Genomic DNA, 19,992 nt, shown 5'->3' on the forward strand with positions numbered 1-19,992 from the left:
CTGAAACAAACATTTAAATTTTGTGAAAATGGCGATTAATAGAGTACACAAATATAATAGATGACATCACACCATTATTCTATTCTCCTATAGAAAAGGTATTGCAAAAACAATTAAAATCATCTATAAAACCTTTAAGGATAAGACAAAACTTCAACCAAAAATTGCAACTGACAAATGAATTTTTATGAGTTTTTAAAAAAACATACGACTGCAATTATCGCAGCATAAAATACCATGAAAGTTGAATTTATTCATTTCATGCAATAGAAAGTTTAAACCACGAGATCAGTATCAGTATTGCAGCATCAGTTTCCTCGAATGAAATGATAACGGTTCACCAGGCCTCGAGGCCGACGAAAACAGAAGCCTCAGAAGAGACGCGGAAGTGAGGATCGCCTTACGAGGATAGAAGGAAGGCTGAAGTGGAAGAAGAAGGTTCGCCAAAATGCAGCTGCTCCTGAGCACGTGGCTCGAAACGCTACCTGAACTAGTCCATCTGTCTTCAATCATCCTTCTGACACTTCTCTGTGTGCTTTCTATGAGCATAATGGAAAAGCTGCCCAAGTGGTCACTGTTTTGGGTAAAGATTAACAAAAGAAGCAGCTTGGACTCAAAGGCCAGGTTAGTCGAACCCCTAATGGCGGCAAAAGCTTCCCTTTTGATTATTTGATCAAGGGGGATGATTAACACTTTACTGATAGATTATGTACATAGTTATAACTGCTAATGCTTTCAATAGGAATTTGTGGTAAAAAAGGATCACAATTGAAAAATTGAATAAGAAGCAAGAAAATATGATTAAAAAACAGCTCTGTTTAGATTTACTTTTTAATCTTTATATAATTGAAGAATTTTCAGAATATTATGCTAGATAAAGTAAAAACTTCCAAAAATAGTAGTGCTCAGAAAACAAATTATACATTTAACTTAAGAAAATATATTCTGTGTACACTGCACGTACATACAAATCACAATTTACAGATGGGGGCTAACTTAAATAGAATATATAATTTTAAACCCTTTGCAAAACAGTATTAACAAATCTTTTAATAGATTCTACTAGCATACAAAATACATTATAAATGACTTAAACAAAGGCAACTTCATTTAAAATTAGAATTATTGGACATTTTCTACCAAAACTTCTACTGAGCTATGCGTTCATTAATATCTTCTGTATCACAGCACAGCATAATTCTAGCTTTTTAATAAAACTTCAAAAACTCTTTCCAAGTATGGGACTAGGCATGCAACATTCATCTACTGACAAAAAAGTAAGTAATAATTACATTCAATTCTCCATAACGTCAACTTTCCCTACTCTCATCCTTCTTCAACATCAAATTGCAAACTATGTACATACCTTCATTCATTCATCATATGAAATATCTATTCCGGTGCATATCACACGCCAGTGCAAACGTTCTTTGCGATCTCGTTTTCTGATTTATTACACAGAATCTGCGAGACCTAATAGAAAGTAACGTAAAAACAGAGAAATAAAAGATCACATCCGCGCCAGCTTCAGAATTTCTCAGATATTCCGTATTCAAAGTCCAGTGATTATATTTCACCTGTCCCATTAAAAAGATTTTTACTTCAATTGATTCTTCCAACGGTATAATTTAATTCATCTAAGTCTTCTATAGAGAGACTCCTGGTAACCGTGCACCGTTTCCCCGAAATACTTCGGTCTGCTAATGAATTAGAACCGGATATAGGAATATTAGCGAACAAAAGGCTGCCGTTGGATATCGTCGCGACTAACGATGTAAGAAGAGCCGCACGGATGCGGATACAACGATGCCCGCATACTAATAGCGACAGGAAACCCTCTCGCGTTTGTCTATTTTACCCTGGACGTGTACTTTATCATTCGTTTACCACAATTTACCTCTGTTATGCCTAAGACTGAATGATACCAGTTTGAATGATATCATTTCGCTTGAGTAGAAAATGGGCTTTTATCATAGAACAATCTTCGTAATGGAAGCGAATACAAACGGAGAGTGCAAAGGAAAATGACGAGTGTATAATTCTATTCTTACTATTTAATTTCGATAAGTATGGCTAGTCATAAAAGAAAATAATCAACAGAAAGTAAAAAGGTAAAACCTAATTACTGTAGTCCCAGGGAAAACGAGGAGTATTGAATTAATGTTTCAAAAATGATTTCACTGAAAATGGTAGGTAAAAAATTATTGTATTTTTTATTTTCTGTACCGTTTTTAAAATGCACTTAGACGAATAGAATTACACATTTCAATAATTGATTTCTGGATAAATTTGAAAATTTGACTAAGGCGATTTGTTGTACAAGTTGATGCTTTATAAATTTTGTTAAATAGAAGACGTTTTATAAAAAGGGTATGTTAGAAATGCGAGAACAATAAGGACAATGTATTAAATACGATTTTTACAAATCGAATCCATATTTTTCTAATCTAAATATATTATGAAAAGCTATAATAAATGTTGTACGTTACAAAAAATGTACGAAAAAGCAAAAAATGTGTCTTAGGAAAATGTTGAATTTTACAAAAATGAAAATTTAATTACACTGAGTTAAAATAATGAAATTTTTTAATGAGTAAGTACTCTATTATAAACAAATCATGACTATTAATACGAAAAATTACTATAGAAAATTACTATAATAGATTGATTATTGTAATAATTGTAATAACACGACTACCTATATGTATGTAGAGTTTTATAAAAGTGTATTGTCCGAAAATTATTTCTTGTTTTTTATGCGACTTGCATTCCTTGATGCAACATTCCCGCCACATACATTTGGAAGTTAAAAGCTGCGATTAAATGCAAGGATAACCGAGGGAACTTTACTATTGACTGGTAAAACAGAGAGCTGCATTGAGTCGGTAACATACTTGATGCAGATAACTCGCAATGAATGAATCAAAGCATTTCAGTTTTGAAATATCAGATCGCGCTAGAATATAGAAATGAGAATTCGAAGAAAGGCAAATGGAACTGATGGTAATTTTAAAGAGAAGAAAAAATGCATTTTCCAAAATTAATAAACTGAAATTAGTAATTAAAAGGTTTTATGAAAACCTAAGTCAATTTACTCGAAAATTGTTCTGTTTAATAGAGTCTAACAATGTTGTTAATATTTTAAGACGAAGTGATTTATTAAAACATAGAGGAAATAATTTACTTAAAATTTTGTTATAAGCAAATAATTTTGGCAGAACTTTTTTTATATGGAGTCACTGGCACGTTAATAAATAAACCTATAATTAAACAATTTTATAAACAGTAATTCAGTTTTGGCCAAGGTAATTGTTTCATATTATTCATCACTCATCGATTAAACATTATATTCGAAACTGATTCTGCAAAGTAACGTCACGTCGTTGCAGTATCATCTTTATTCCTGGAATGCAATATAATTATGCAACGTAGCAGTCCCAAGAAGTTTCGTACGTATCCCATAACAGAAACGTTGCATGAGAAGTAACAATATTTAAATTCATAATGTAGTTATAAGAAACTTTATACTTTATCTTGAAAAATGTAAATCCTTTACGTTGGACTCAGACATTATAAAATGCGTATTTGGAAGAACATACTTTTCTGTATGGTTATTTTCGTTTTTATTATGTTATATTTGCTTAACTACCCCATAAAAGTAATTGAGCTCATTCGCCTTATAAAATATTAACGATTTATTATTTTATTTATTTATAAATCTCAATAATACTGTTCTACTACTGCTATTTCCTAATTAATTTATTGAACGGTTTGCAAACATTTTACAGATTACATGTAACCACTTTTTCTATTGAAAATTGTATATTCAAATATTATTAAAAATGAACTAATTTGTGTCTACCCTAACACTAATCATGAATTCGTTATGTCTGATATGAAGAAACATATCAGTCATGTCTACCATGTGACAAGTTCACACGTATTCCGCTGTTAACAGGTCAACCCACTCTGTAGCGTCGCGTTTATAAATAAAACACTACACGAATTCCCATCGCGCCAGATGGTTTAATCGAGCATCAATTAAAGAAATGGATGGGCAAAAGTGGCTGGTGCAGTCGAGGATTGAACAGTGGTGTGCACTCGATTACACATAGTTGGAGCAGCCAACAGGCTGCTGGGGTCACCGACCAGAGTGCAACGTTATCCATTCTGCGTTGCCAGATTATCGATCTGCGGCAGAGGCGCCTTGACCGACCTCCAATGCATCGCCAAGTGCAAGTGCAAAACCTCTCTCACTTTTCTGCTCTTGGACAGAAAGGATCCAGCACGCGCATCGCGCCAGACAGATAATCAAACGCCACCTTCACTATGCAAATTCACTTGCCAGGCACCGAACAAAGGAAACTGATGCAATTCTGCAAGAAATACAGTATTTCCTTGATATGGACTCACTATTCACTGGCGAGATTATAGGGAGGGAAACATTTTGTAGGTCAACTCATGCTCGTGGTACTCCGCTTTAGTCGTATCAAAAATTCTAGGTGGCAATGCTCGCAACGAAAGCTTTATTGTTCTAAATAATTTCAAGCTAAAACGAACATAACAATGAGGTTATAAGGAGAAAGTACTGCACAAAGGGTTCGGCTGCAGGTAGAGGAAAATTTGAGATGATTCTAAGCGTTAAAAGAAGATGACATTAGGAATAACGAAATTTTTGTTGAATTTTCGTTGGTTAACTGTTTAATGAAAAAACTGGTTAAAGTAAAACTGGTTAAGTGTTTAATGAAAACAATGACTGTCATAACAAAGAATATAAGGGACAACGTAGCCTCACATGACTGCGATGGGATTCATACGACTCTCACCCCAGACAATGACTATGATAAATAATCATTGCTCTCTATGACCTGACTCCTGCCACGAACTTTGTGTCTACAATAGTGTCATGCCAGTTATTCGAGTTGTCTAGTTTCAGACGAACTAGTTTACCAATTGAATCAGTGAGTTGGAGAACAGTACAGGTCCACAATTAGTCATTTTCAAATAGTCTCAAAACTATATCTAGACCTTAGAAGCAAAGTGTATTAAGTTACACAGAAAACAAGTGGGCTTAGTACAGTCTGGCTCTAGAGTCCAAATACGTAAAAAGACTTGTACTGTTCTTCAACTCACAATTGCCACATTTTGATTAAATGTGGAAAAGTTGTTCTGAAATTCTCTAAAATATTCAAAATTTCATCATTTCTTCTGCGTAGTTTCAGTAGTATAACCCAACAAATCAGGTGCCTTCATAAATTTTTACGTAAAAATTTATAACATTGACATATTATGCTCTTAGGTTTAAAGGAACTTGCTGAATACTCAATGAGATCAGTGAAGTAAGGAAATCCGTAGAAAGTCAATGTTTTATAGATTGTAGGCAAAACGTGAGCAGAGTTAATCAAACTGATGCTATGACATACTTTCCGACACTTTCGATCGGATTATTTGTTTTATTGTTGTTCTCCTCGAGTTCGATAATGCTACTTTCATTGTCTAAACTTTCACCAATACTTCAACTGCACCACCGGTTGCACTGGACAATGCCATTGTTATCTATGTATCTTTATTTTTTATTTATAACTGAATGAATTCTTATTTAAAAGCTAAAGCTGTTCTTTCATTGTTTTATAATAGATACATATACATACAAGGACATCAATTTTGTAGGCTTAATTTCATGAATTAATGATAGCATAGAACCACACAAATGGCATTTAAAAAGAAATATTTAATATGTAAGATATTGCTGCAAAATAGCTAACGTGTATATTAAATTTATACTGTTACATTATTATACGATGTAGATACAATATTGCATAATATTTTACCAAGAAAAATGTTTTGAGGATTACTTGGAAACATTGAATTTGGATAATTTCCATTTCTGTTATTAATGCTTACAACGATAATTATAATAAATTCTGTCATTGTCTGAATACATTTAACTGGTAACTCAAAATAATCCAACAAGCTTCATTATATTAATTCTTCATTAACAACTGTACACCCAATACCTTTTTCAACATTAAGACTTCAAAAGACGGAAACTATCATAAGAAACGATTTTGGAATCATTTATACTGTCTACCACATTTTTCCATCACCATCAAAGAGTAAATACTTTAAGTTTAATATACTTATATTAAAATACAACTATGACTAAAATACATTAGCCAAATAAGTCTGAGTGAGTGAAAACCAATAAACTCTGAGTAATGAATCTCCACATATTAAAACTAATCTCTATCAAGAAGTCCAATTCCACTATTGTAGAATCAGGACTATGAGCAGTGGCATTCATTTCACGGCTATCGATTTTCCGTCTGCAGCGAGGTTTGGAAACTGTGGCTCCAAGTGCAAGTGCAAGTGCAAGTGCAAGCGCGGAAATTCTTTCGGTCGTTGCCCGAGATTCAAACACGTTTTAATCTATCTTCTGCTACGCGAGTGAACTCTGCGTGCCCTTCTATCTGCCATGTATCACTAAGGTGATAAGGCCGAAAAGTTCTTCTAGAAAGCGTCTACGTTTTTCTAGACGAGGGGCCAGACTTTCACACGTCGTTTACGAACTAATTGTAGGTTCTAACTGGCACCAATTGGCACCTCCACAAAACTCTAGCGGTGTTTCCACAGGAATTACAGCGTTTAGCGATTTGCGCATTTTACGATGCAAAAAGTGTGATATTTTTCTAGCAGTGTAGATACCTTAGGCCGTGCAGTTTATTTTGAAATAAGTAATTAATTATGTAAGAACTAAGCTAGGTCTACAAAATTTCGCCATGCTGATCTATAAAATGTATAATTTTTCTAAATATCTACATACTTAGTAAATACTTTCATCGCTTGCAGTAAGTTTATATCTAAGAAAGTGGTTTTTAGCTATTCTGGAATAAAAATACCAAGAAGTTATAATTAAATAGTGAAATTCCTATACACGTTATAACTTCGCCCTGCTTTTACGAACGTGATTCTCATAAAAGTTTACATTTTCATTACTGCTTTCATGAAATTTTTCACATTTCACTCTTTCATGTTATAATAGTTTAAGAATTATTTCGTAATACATTACGAAATATACAATTCTTAAAATATATTTTAAGGAATAAAAAATAAAATCTCAATATCCTTGAAGCACCTCACAAATTCTTTTAACAAAAACAATTCATAACTTTTGTTAGCCTAATTTAAAAGGATACAGACAATTTTTTCTGCTATTAGAAAATAATCACAGAATTTTAATTTTCTCGTTCCAATCTAATAACGAAGTGTTGCAGAATAGTGTTTTACAACAAATTAAGAAGCATTACTCTCATCATATTGCAAATAATATATTTCAAAAACAGCGCAACTATAAACCGCCAGTTTTAAGTTATAACCAGAAAGTAACTTAATAAATAGCTACATCCCTCTTCATCATACAAGTTTTTTAAACTAAACTTTATAGAGTTTTTAAGAACTAAAAATTTATAGTCTTTTAAAATATAAACTATAAATTATTTTGAGTAATATCAACGAAATTATTTATTGCAAATAAGGAGCAACTACTTTTTAACTGAAAAATTCGAATAATTTAATATCCATTAAATAATTCTATTCTTTTTGTCAATATGTATTATTTGTTTAATATGTGATTTTCTTCTAAGCTCATAAGTAATCTTATTTATCCTGAAGGACGTATTTTTCCTGAGTCGTGTCACTTTTTAACTACATGTCCAAAATGATAACCTTCAAACCCAAACTAATTTGCCTCCAACTATAAATCAACCACTGTATCAGAAAACACTCTCTATTCCAACTGAATTTTCCTACCATCCCCTTCAATATTTAAATGCATCTCAGACACACCCTATACATGCTCAATATCGAATCCTATCCAAAGTTCTTCATCCAGAAAGTCTAAATATCGACGCAATATTTCACAAAACCATCCACAAGAACCCTCAACTTAGCCCAGTACTCGGAGCACATTTTAATTAATATATCAGAGAACAATTTCTCTAATACTCTGTCAAGCAAATTTCCAAAAAAAAAGAAAGAATTTTCGTGACTCTCGCTATCCCGATAAAGTTTTAAGGGCACTCATCTTCAATCAACGATCGCCTTCGAACCGGAACCACGAGCCGGAAAGCGGTGGAAACTTGTCGATGGTGGTACCGAACGGAACAGCTCGCTGGACAAAGTTCGTATCGCAATCATTCAGTCGCGTCAATTGTCGACAATTTGTCGTTTTGCAGCCGTCATTATACGCTGGCTGGCTGTCAGCTAGTGTGGGGATGCTCAAGGGGCTATCGACCACGTTGCGAAAATCGATTCGTTCCGCTGAACGGACAGATTGAAATCTCGTTTTATTGTGCATGTAAGATTTATGCGTGAACAGCCGACAAAGCCTGCCGTCAACTATTGTTCGAATGGCTCCTCTTTACACGTTTCAGCGAACGTAGAAACGAGGGGAGAATTTTGCTATAATTGAGGAACAGCGATGCCTGGATCGCGGGAAGGTTGAGTTAGAAAGAAGACGAGTTTTTCGTAGAACGAGTTGCGTCAACGGTGGATCGTTTTTCATGTGAATGGTTCTCGCGGAGAACTATTTAGGCTACTTGTCAATTGACATCAACTGAGGCGCGTAGTCTCGAGGGAGCAACTGCGTGAAGTCTTTAGAGTCCATCCTTTCATTGAGCCACTCTGTGTTTTGCGTCAGTGGGAGGCTAGCTTATCTTCGCATCGATATGATTGAAGCACGCGAAAAATTTGTACGAAGAAGAAAAGATCTAAGTGAAATGTCAGACCGAGACTAAAAATTAAATCTGTTGTTTGTCGAGTAACTGTCCTGGCAATTGAGCTAGTAAATGATTCGTGAACACTTTTTTTCTTCTTAACAAGCCTAATTTTCGAAGATGGCTGATGCCAAATCGTTGCTATTACGCCTACACGATGTTTCTAGATAATTTTTATTTGTCTTTCCTTTTTGCTCATTGTAATAATTTCGCTTGATTATTCACGTGTTGAAGAGTTGACCATTGGAAAATTATGGTTACTTTAATTTTAATCCAAATCTAATATGGAGAAGCAAGTTTTTTACAAGTAGTGAGTCATAAAATTATTGGTATTTTTCAATTTCAAAGTAAATAAGTAAAATAGATTTTTACAAATGTACACGTTATCTTGGTTTTCTAAGAATTTATAAATTTACTGTCTACTGCTGCTATCGAGAATACTGTGAAGGATAATGTGTACAGCTTGAAATAGTTTTATGACTTAAATTTGAATAATCATATCGACCGTCCCCCTGAAGTCAAAAGTCAAAACTAAAAATACAGTTCACTTTGAAGTAAATAGATTTTTCAATAAGAAACTAACTAAAAAATAAGGTCAAATGGAGAATATAATTACATGAACATGTCCTGTTCTTCTTCAGTAATAAATTAAAATATATACTAAGCACGTTAATCCCAGCGACACATCAACTTTAAAAGTTAATAACTTAACAATAATTTACGCAAAATACGTGTGCAGGTAGTCTTTTGAAAACGTTTCGATGTCAGCTACAAGAATATGCAGTGAAAAATAGGGTTCCATTTAAAAATTCAAATGTAACCTTTATAGGGCTCTCCAAGGCCATCTTGAGGTCAAATTAATGTCATCACCATATTAGCCCTTTAATACTATACAACTTTTTTCTAAAATATTTGTTTGTATCTTTAATATTTAGAGAATTCATTGCGTGTAGATATTTAAATCGCACATACTGTGCATACATTTTAAAGTAAAATTACTTTTTTGATTCCACTTGTGATAATAGTTCTCTGACTCATCTTAGAAAAGGAAAAAGTTTTTACAAAAACTTACCACCGTCAAGTTGTCCAATTCGCCAAGCCACTCGTTCAGAAGTTGTTCCGGGTCTGTTTCGTTGTCACTGTCTTCGCCTTCCTCCTCGTAGCGCTCCATGATGTCCGTCCTTAATCCAGTTTACGACCTTAGTCTATATGATCCTCTCCACTCCCTGCAAGCACACGAACGTGACATGTTAATTCCTCTAAATAAAGGCAATGTAACCACACAGCTAATAAAACACAAATTAATCAAAAAGAGAGGTTGAATAAAAAGATATAAAAAGTTATAGTAGAATATTACACACCACTAAAAGTTTTTTGAAGCTACTCATGACTTTAAGGAAAAATATTGTGACCTCTTGTCAGTATTACAGTCGACTTTATGAAAGTCTAAGAATACACAAATGCTGTCCTAAAAATGATGACGATATTTAAATTCTGATGATGCCAGCTGTAACGTTCATGAAATATTACAATATTTCTCTGAAAGACCACGAATTTCATGGAAAACTTTATAATAGTAATAAGTTCAGTAATATGCACTTCAGCAATGTTTATCTTTTCTATTTAGTAAGCGACTGATAAAATATATTCGATACGGTTTGCAATATAGACTATGAATAGTTAATTGAGTCCGATAAGTAATCGACAGATCCTGTTTACATAAGTCTAATGTCTAATATATTAACTGTCACATTTGTGAAGTTTCCTCTAATAGAGATTAGACAGGTTTATTAATTTTATTTTTAGTCATAGCTAATTATCAATTATTATTTCATTTACTTTAGATACTTTCCTTTATTTTAGTAAATACCACTGAAAATTTTCTGTAATGATGCCATAAGCACTATCATTCAGTGCATAATCATCTATTCATATTATTTTATTCATTCCAAAAAAAAAGAGTTTACAATTGTATTCAAAAATAATCGTTGTTTGCTATTATTTTTCATCTTCCAAAAAATTTTGAATCTCTTTTTAAAAGTAATTGCTACTTTTTTAATATAAAATAACATCTTAAACGAAAACAAATTGGATAAGCATGAAAAAATTTGTTCTTGTCTTAAAATTTTTCTTGTATTATCCATCTGGGTGTTATCAAAATAAAAATGTATTCACATAACACTTTTATTTTACAGTTACGTTACCTCACAATTAAATAATGTTATTTAAGGAGTGCACTGGACAATAGATTATTCTTTTTACCCTGTGAATGGATTTTATGGTTCCATCATGGTCTTCCACAAAAGTCATAAGAAGATTTTTCTATGGTACGTGAAACTTATATGTTTAAAACCTATGTGCATATAATCTATGTATAAGGTTCATCATCAGTTCAATAAAAATTACAATGGTACCTGCTATAATTATACCCAACTATGTATAAGAAAACCTGTTATTTGTTATTTCCTACTATCATCTAAAATAATCAATATCCAATAAATGAACCAGGATACAATTAATTTTCCATGACCAATAAATCCTCCTCTCTCACGAAAAGTGTTATTATCGTACACAACTCTTCAAAGAAACTTCGAACATAATTATCCTCACTACATGAATAAATACATAAATAATAACTATAAAACTAAAAGAAAATGGCTCTCACCCACCCAACAATACCACAAATAGCTAAGAAACGTATATTATACGTTTAAGACACGTAAACTATGCGTTTCTCACGAAAGCAACGGTGCATACTCTAAATAAGCAACGAACCCCTTACTCGCACCCTCGTAACGAAAACTCTGCTAATAGAGTCGGTAAAGGATTCGGAAATCTTTTCCCCCTTCGGACGAAGCTCATCGACACAAATTGCGCTGTTGACTGACAGACGTCAGACGAGTTCGCGTCGTCTCAAATTGCGTGCGATTCGCTCACGAATTTGCAACGCGCTTTTTCACGGCGCCCGACGACGAACGTCCTGGCGAATGTATTATGGAAAGCACAAGAGGAACAACCCAGGGTAATTCAGCCTGCCGCGCCCCCGAGCAGGCTGACACTGACGTCCCGATTGACGATTCCGGGCTTGGCCTCCACGCACAATTTGCTGGAGACATTACTGCGGCGGCCAGCTCTACCCGCTACCGCCGATTTGGGGGAATCGGCCACAATTAATTGATGATAATTGCGCCTGCGTAGAAGCCACCTGGCGCGAACGCTTGCGGCCCTAGTGATCTTGGTAACAGAGATAGGAATCATCGATGATAGTACAAGGTATAAACGATTGTTAGTTTTAGGTTGTTGGTAATAGAGTAGAGTGTGGTGGTATGGAACCCCTTTTTATTTTCAGGTAATTTTCCTAATATTAGTGAATTAATTAACTTAAATATGGGTATGATCTAACCCTAATTTTTGTTTCACATGCAGAATTGAACGGAAACACGTGGTATCCTAAATGAAGAGGTATCCCTTTGTGTTAATGGACTTAATGGTGTATTAATAATCTATGAAGAATATATTTTTTATTTAAGATACATGTCGTTTATTTAGAAATTGTTAATACAGTATTACAGAAAGACTACAGGTTGTTAGTACAGAACAAAGGTTATTTTAAAAACTGTCAAGTGTTTGTGTTTAATTCTGTATAATGATTCATAATAAATCAAAGTATATTTAGTTAGAGAATTTATCTTTATTTTAAAAAATCAACTTCTCCGCTTATTAACTTCAGTCCTACTATGTAACAAATGGAATTGAAAAATGGTATATAGGTATTTTTATTTTGGCGTTCTAATTTACATATAGTGTTTGATTTAAGATGTATGTACACATATAGATATTAAATTTTCTATTACTCAAGTTAAGAATTTTTAATGATTCGTAAATAATGTTTAATAGAAAATATGTATAATACTGTTTCTCTTTTTGCCAAGAAAGTATTACACACTATTTTAACAAAATTTAGATGAATAAACATATAAAATTTGAAAAGCAGTTTTGAATAGTTTCTGGACAAAATTTCTAAATTATATTACCTAGCCTAGAAAAACCCATTGCACTGGACCTATCCAAAAAATTTCTTTTAATTAAATACATATCAAAACATTAATTTAGTAAAATATAAACATGTTATACTATTCTGCAAACATTTCTAAGTGGATGTAAAATAAATACCAAATACTACCTTTGTATTAATAATAATTTTTTCTTTATACATATTACATTTGTTCATTTTGCCCATATTACTCCATCAATCCTAAACAAAAAGAAGTTAACCTTAATTTAGCTTGTCAGACACTTTAAACCTACTTAAAGAGAATCGTAAATTCATATAAATAAATTCAAATATGCATATTTCAATTAAAGCCATTAACCTATACTATTAACAAATATTCCGCCATGTATCAAAATTAGGATTACATGACACTACTATTTTGGACATATTACGCATGAAACACGCCAAGAGCACATGAAACGAGAACCTTCCACGCAATAAATGGTTGAAAAGGAACGAACTCCAATTGGAGCAACGACGGCATAGCTAACAACGGGAGTCAAGCTACGGAGTTGTGTCCCACTTTAGGACGACCCGAGCATGAAAAATGAAATACGAACGAGTGACCAGAAAAGCCGGTAGTGAAGGCATAAATGCGTGACGTCGACGCACTCCTACAAACGCAACCGCAAACATTGAAAAAAACAGGTTGTGACGCCCAGAAGAGGAGTGTGACGCACTCTTTGCTCGTTAGTCACGAACTTGGGCAGCGCGCGGCGTGCTCCTCCGCCACCGAAAGAACTTTGAAAAGTTCTTGAACTCGGGCCAAGTGGTACACTGTCAAACCGAAGGTGGTAACCTGTCTCGAGCAACACGCTTATCCCAATCGAATTGTCTTCCCTCGTTCCGATTACCCTCATTCACAAGTCACACGAAATCATGATCTCTGGGTGTTTTTACGCATGTACTCCACTGGCCAAGAAGTTTAGAATCGTCTTTCAGTTTTTGTTAGAATTGTATTATACTGCACGACAGAATTTCCTTTGATACGAATTGATGGTATCAGCAACAATTACAACGTTTTCTATTTTATACAAGTAAAAAATTAATACAATTGTTTAGGGTCAGTTAAACTTAATCGAGAAAAACCTTTTCTCTCTTTAGTCATAAAATGATTCGAAAATTTTAGTTAGTTACTACAGTGCAAAAATGAGAAGTAAAGAGAAATATTACATTAATATAATTCTTTATTGTTACTTAAAATGCATGTAAAACAAGACATCCCCTTTTTTTCTTGATTCAGGAAATGATTCCAAGCTATTGGCCAGTAGCGTATGTCATGTGTATGCATTTTAAAACAAAAATTGAGCTACTTGGTTACAAATATAGTAAGAAAATATTTCTTTGAAGTGCCAGTTAAAGTTTGACACAGTAAGGAAATTATTGCAGCTAGTGGTTATTTTTGTGGACCATTAATCTTGCGGTGGAGTTAAAGTCTTTTCTTAGATAAATAAATTGTGTTATTGGGGATAATTTTAGCTGGACGTTTTCTGATACATAGTATTCACTTTTATACGTGATTGTACTCGGAATAGAAACTAATTCTAATTTCAAACATTTCAAACAACTTCTCACACCAGGTGATTTTATGTCTTCACTAGATTTAAAAGATGTTTATTTTCTAATTCCAGTTAAAAAAAGAGTAGGAAATTCGTAATTATGTTGAGCGTCTCATTCGAAGATGATTACATCTCCCTACTATTTTTATACCCAATATATTATAGCCCTGAATGAAAAAAAAGCATGTGTGGTGCACCATACCTTTTTTTCAAATTAAGCTAAAGAATGAGACGCTTAACATAATTACGATCGAACTTCGAGTACAGGTAAGTTTGTTTGATCGTATAATTATTTTCCCATTAACGTGAGTCTTCGACAATAGTGATTGTTATAACAGAATGCATACTAAATCACGCTTATGAGAACAAGTTATGATATGTTTACTTTCAAATTACTCACTTACTTCGCTAACCAAGGAACTTTGATATGTTGACACTGATTCCATTGATAACCGTGTACAAAACATTGAAAATCCAGTCTTCGTACGTCACCATTGAGTAAATTCAATGTAAATAAGTTTTTTAATTCTATTATGTATTTACTTTTTCCACAAATAAATTCTAAAAGTGTTGTTAATAGCTCATACCGCACTCCACACGTTACCACATTTGCCACTATGCTACTGCGCAGGGATGCTGCGCATCCTGCGTCTACGGCGCGCAACGTTTCGCGGCATATTTAAATTGTTAGAATACTGCAATTGCCAAGATTGTTGTTTACTTTACAGCACAATTTCGATATTTATAATTACAGATTTCCACTGTGTGCTTTTTACAGTATAGCGAAAATAATCTTTCAACTTCCACGTGTGTTTTATGAATGCTGTTATTTTGTAAGCGAAGTTAATATAGAAGGAATATAAATAAATATGCAGGATCTCATAACGTTATTCAGGATTATCAATAGACTGCGGATCTTTATGCATTTATAGAAAATTTCAATGTGCAAAAATGAATAGAAACCATATAGTATGAAAAAATATGGAAATTGTTGAAAGATAAATCCATTTTATAATATTTGAAGTGCTAAACAAGTCGTTAATTAGATTTCATTTCTTTAATCTTGTGTATCGAAATAGGAATTTGCATAAACATCCGCAGTCTAATTATCAATAATCCTGTTATAGTTCTTATTTAAGCTTCATAAATATTTATATCAAGGAAATAATAATCAATTATTGAGATTTGAAATATTATTAACTGAGAAATTTATATCTACATACTATAAAACACAGCTGAGAAAGTGAACATGGTTTATGTTTATGAAGAATGTAACATTATAAGCCATTGTGAGTCACTTTGAATTTATAGTGTAGTAATTTTAAGATAATTTCAATCATCTAACATGTTAATTACTATAACTGAATTAAAGTGATTTGCTATATTAACTATACACCGTAATTTAACATTTATTTAACAATTACTACTGATTATATATGCAACTTTTACAAACACAACGTTTTAAAATTGTGATGAGCACTGTAACACATAATAAAACAGTTAACAAAAATCGTTACAGATTACAAACAATTCAACTACAGTCAAATTTCTCAAGAAAGAACGCGCAACAAACTAAATGGCTAAAAATACAAATTTAGCCACACATTAATGATTCACGAATTCGCTAATATTAGCAATTTCATCGACTGCATTCGTGCACTCATGTACAGAATATTTTTTCTGAATCGGATACGTGGTACGATTTACGATCGCATTCACAGAAACAAAGTCAAGCGAAGCAGCTCTACCGTAAAAACATCGTCCACGCGTTTCTTAAACAATCGGAGTCAGTCTTGGAAAGAAAGAAAAAGGAGTAAAAGAGGGAGAGAACTGCGGTGGCTTTTGCAGTTGCCACCTTAAAGCGCGGTCAAAGGGTTTCATAGCTTTGCGAAACGATTTTTCAATGAATTTTCTCGGTACATACCGGTGCAAACAACGCGTTTTGCACGGAACGACGAAAGAGAACGCAATGTGCGCGTCATGTGACCTCGCTGTGCAGGCGTGATAATAAACATTCACCGGAACCAGCGGGAAAAATGCCGGTGGCAAAAAAACTTTCTTCAACGGAGGATCAAAGTGCAGGGCACGGCTGAGCGAAGTTCCAAGAGAAGCACAAAGCAAACTCATGGAAACGCGAAATGACTTCCAACTTTGCCGCTTTTATTGCAAAATAATTGTACAAACTGCGATGCTGCGCTGCGTTGTGCATTTCTTGGCCAGAGATTTCAGAGAAACGCGAAATGTATGCTTCAAATGTAAAAGATTTATTTACTGTTATATTATAATACATATTGAGTAAAAGAACTTCCCAAAATTCATTTAGAATTATATCCCTAATGACGTTTGCATTTTTAATTATGTAACTGTATTGAAAACTGGACAAGGGTTTTGTAGTTTAATATTAATGGGTCAGCAGGAAAACACAATGTGTGTTATATAACAGTTTATAGAAACAATATAAAGTCAAGTGTTTGGATACATTTTATTGTGTTGGATAGGTGCATATTTTTATTGATTTTGTGAATATTATTCTTTTGTAATATGATTTATTACAAAATAATACTTGCATAGAAAAGAATTCCAATTTTAATATAACAAGTACGTAACTTAAAATAGTTAAATAACCAAAAATAGTTAAATAACCACTTAATTAAATTGAGATTAATAAATGAAAAATTATACAGTGTAATTCCGAATAAAAGTACTTAAGATAAGACTTTAAAATTAATTAATTTAGACTTTTTATTAAAACCATTTCGTTAAAAGATTTTTATAGCTGCGCAACATATTAATGAACATTTTTATTAATGAAAATTTTTTCCACGAAGAAAATCGATATATTTATAACTCTAAATGAAACTACTTTGGAGAAGCTCTTTAATAAGTACGCTCCTGTCACATTTCCTTTAATGAGTATCCTTCATATACACAAGTAGGAACGCATGTATCATTTAACTTTTTTCAAAGGCTGTTTAAAAAGGTTAAAGCATGTAGTCGCGTGCATGGTCGCGTGAATATGAATGAGTTTTAACTGATTACTTCAAAGTTATTAATATCAATGATCTTCAATTACTAGGTTGGCAGCTTCAGATGTTAATATGTACTTGCTCGCGAAGTTGCTGATCGTTTTGATGTCTTAGTAAGTAAGTATTCTTTTTTTTTTTTTTTTTAAGTATAATATTACAGTAACAAGGTCGGCAAGCTAACGTCATAGTAATTAATTCTTTTGCTAGGAATGACATCTTCAACGTAAATTGTGTCATCTAATAGCCTCCTTCATCAGAAATTATTCTTGATGCACATGATTTAATGGAAACATTCTTGTTAATCTACCAGTTAAATGAAAATAGTTTTGCAAATAGTTTTTATAAAAATAGTACCAAAGTATAAACAAAAAAATGATTTGATTTATTATATTTTCAAAATACAATTTTCTCATATTATTTTAACATATAATTTTAAAAATCATTTTATACCTAAAAAAAACAAAGCACACTTCAAACATTTATGTAGTCAACATATAAAATGAAACACAATGCAATGAATTATTGCAGTAGATATTTGTTATTTGTAATAATCCAAATTTCAATATATGTACCTTTAAAATTGATTATTAAACTTAATGATAAAAAATCAAATTTATGCATCCCTGCTTCTATTATCAATAGCCTCCTAACAAACTTATAATGTGGTATACACTTTTGAGATTAACTCATGTTCATCTCTCACTCCAAACAATTGCAAAGTTTAGCGAATGTAACAACAACATTATAACAAGGAAATATTGTACATTGTGCACTAACAAGCACTATGCTAACAATCGACTCGTTGAGTAGAGTCAGAGCGTAGCGCCGATCGTGCTAACAAGATGATTGATATCATCATCTTGAACTTGATCGATTTCGTATCGCGTGGTCTACGCTGAAACTCGTGAATGAGAGTCCGATAAGAAAAACGTGTAGCAACTACGTGCAACAACTTTTTCACTGCACGTGTCGTGTGGAAACTAACGAACATGTCGTGTTGGGTTTGGTTTTCGCCGTTCTTGTGCCTCTAAACGACCACTTCAGACATCGATCGGAGCCACCGCTCGCGTCGTTAGCCACAAAGTGACAGCGTGTGACGAGCAACTTGCCACTTCAAGCTTGCCGGAACCCTGTTTAATCCCTTAATTGGTGACGCGCGTTCTTCCGAAGAACGTTGAAGCCTGGATTTTCATAGCCACCCACAATGTAAACAATTATTGTCATTAAATCGCGGGAAATTCATTACTATTTGTTTTCTTTTTTACCACATACCAAAAAATTAACGAGCCGTAAGAAACCAAGCATGTATTACAAAATTCAGCATTATAATTGAGAGTTCTACTATTTAAACTTTGTGTTATTGAAATCTACATAACAGAAGACTTGAATGTTTTGTTGAAATGAATACATTAATTGTGATATATTTAGTGTAGCACTTAATTTTAGTACGTAGGGAAGAGTAGGGTAATTGCGAACATCTAAGCAAAAATTGAAATAAAACGAAAGCTGAGTAAGAAATACATTTATTTGATTTGTAATTATAATTAAACTATTTATTTATAAGCTACAGTACAGTATCAATAAAATTTGGAAAGAAAATACACTTTTAATAAAATAACAAAACCTTTGTTTCGGTAATTACTTGATTCTTGTGAGGATGCAATGGCTCTCATCTGTTTAAGTGGCGGCATGTTAAGTAGATTGAGTAAATTATAATAATTATGAGAGAACATAGGCATAAGTCATCGAAGTCTATATGACATGTACCTTAAAAATTTTTTCTTAAAAATTATAGTTTAGAACAAAATACCAAAAGGCTGCAACTGGCGAAATTGCCATACGCGGGTACAAAATTTCGTCATATCCTAGCAGAAAGGGTTGCCAACTTGGTCTTGAATTATTCTTGAGAGTTTACTAGTCAAACTAAAAGCATTATTTGTTCTAATACCAAATTTGCATACAAAATAAGACAAGTCTTACTAAACAGACAGTTTCATGAATGTCATCTTGAACTCTTTACACGATCATGTCGCATTTTACAAGAATATTTACTATTCATCAGCATACTGTAATTTTTTATTGAAACGCTGTGAAATGAAGTTCTTTGCAAACCTTACACTAGTGTTATTTTGCGATTTTAATTAGAAGTTAATGAGTTTTTCATGAGTGGCAATATTTAAGAGAGCACTGGTGAAATTGGGGTCACCTTATTTACTTATTAACAAGCACTTTTAGGTAAGACTCCATTGAAAAATCAAAATTTCCACCTATCAATTACACCTACTAATAATCAACAAACTAAACAAAAAATACATCTACTGGATCATATATTTTCGCACATATGAATCTTCACCAATACTTTCGCTCATTCTCATAATCCTCGAAAATGGTTCCTCTATGTTCATCATCCCAAGACACAAAGAAAGTCGATCAGCCATCGCTGCTTTTCGTCGTTCGATCGAACACAAGTCCCGACTGCTGGCCATAAGGAACAGAGAAGAAAAAAAAACGATCTCGATGCACGATGCGGTATGCAAAGTTTGCGCGAGACACCGGTGAATTAACCGCAGAAATCGATT

The 19,992-nt window shown here is 33.2% G+C and overlaps 1 protein-coding gene across 1 annotated transcript in view; it reads right to left on the minus strand.

The window, feature by feature from the left end:
• LOC143184347 (uncharacterized) overlaps positions 1-19,992 on the minus strand; it is a 242,548-nt gene that overhangs the window by 136,448 nt on the left and 86,108 nt on the right. The window contains exon 2 of the mRNA XM_076386627.1: positions 9,847-10,000. Coding sequence (XP_076242742.1) covers positions 9,847-9,945 — 99 coding nt within the window. The 5' untranslated portion in view covers positions 9,946-10,000. The remainder of the gene's footprint in view (positions 1-9,846; positions 10,001-19,992) is intronic.

Source organism: Calliopsis andreniformis, chromosome 1, assembly GCF_051401765.1.
Source record: "Calliopsis andreniformis isolate RMS-2024a chromosome 1, iyCalAndr_principal, whole genome shotgun sequence".
In the NCBI taxonomy this organism is placed as follows: Eukaryota; Metazoa; Arthropoda; class Insecta; order Hymenoptera; family Andrenidae; genus Calliopsis; species Calliopsis andreniformis.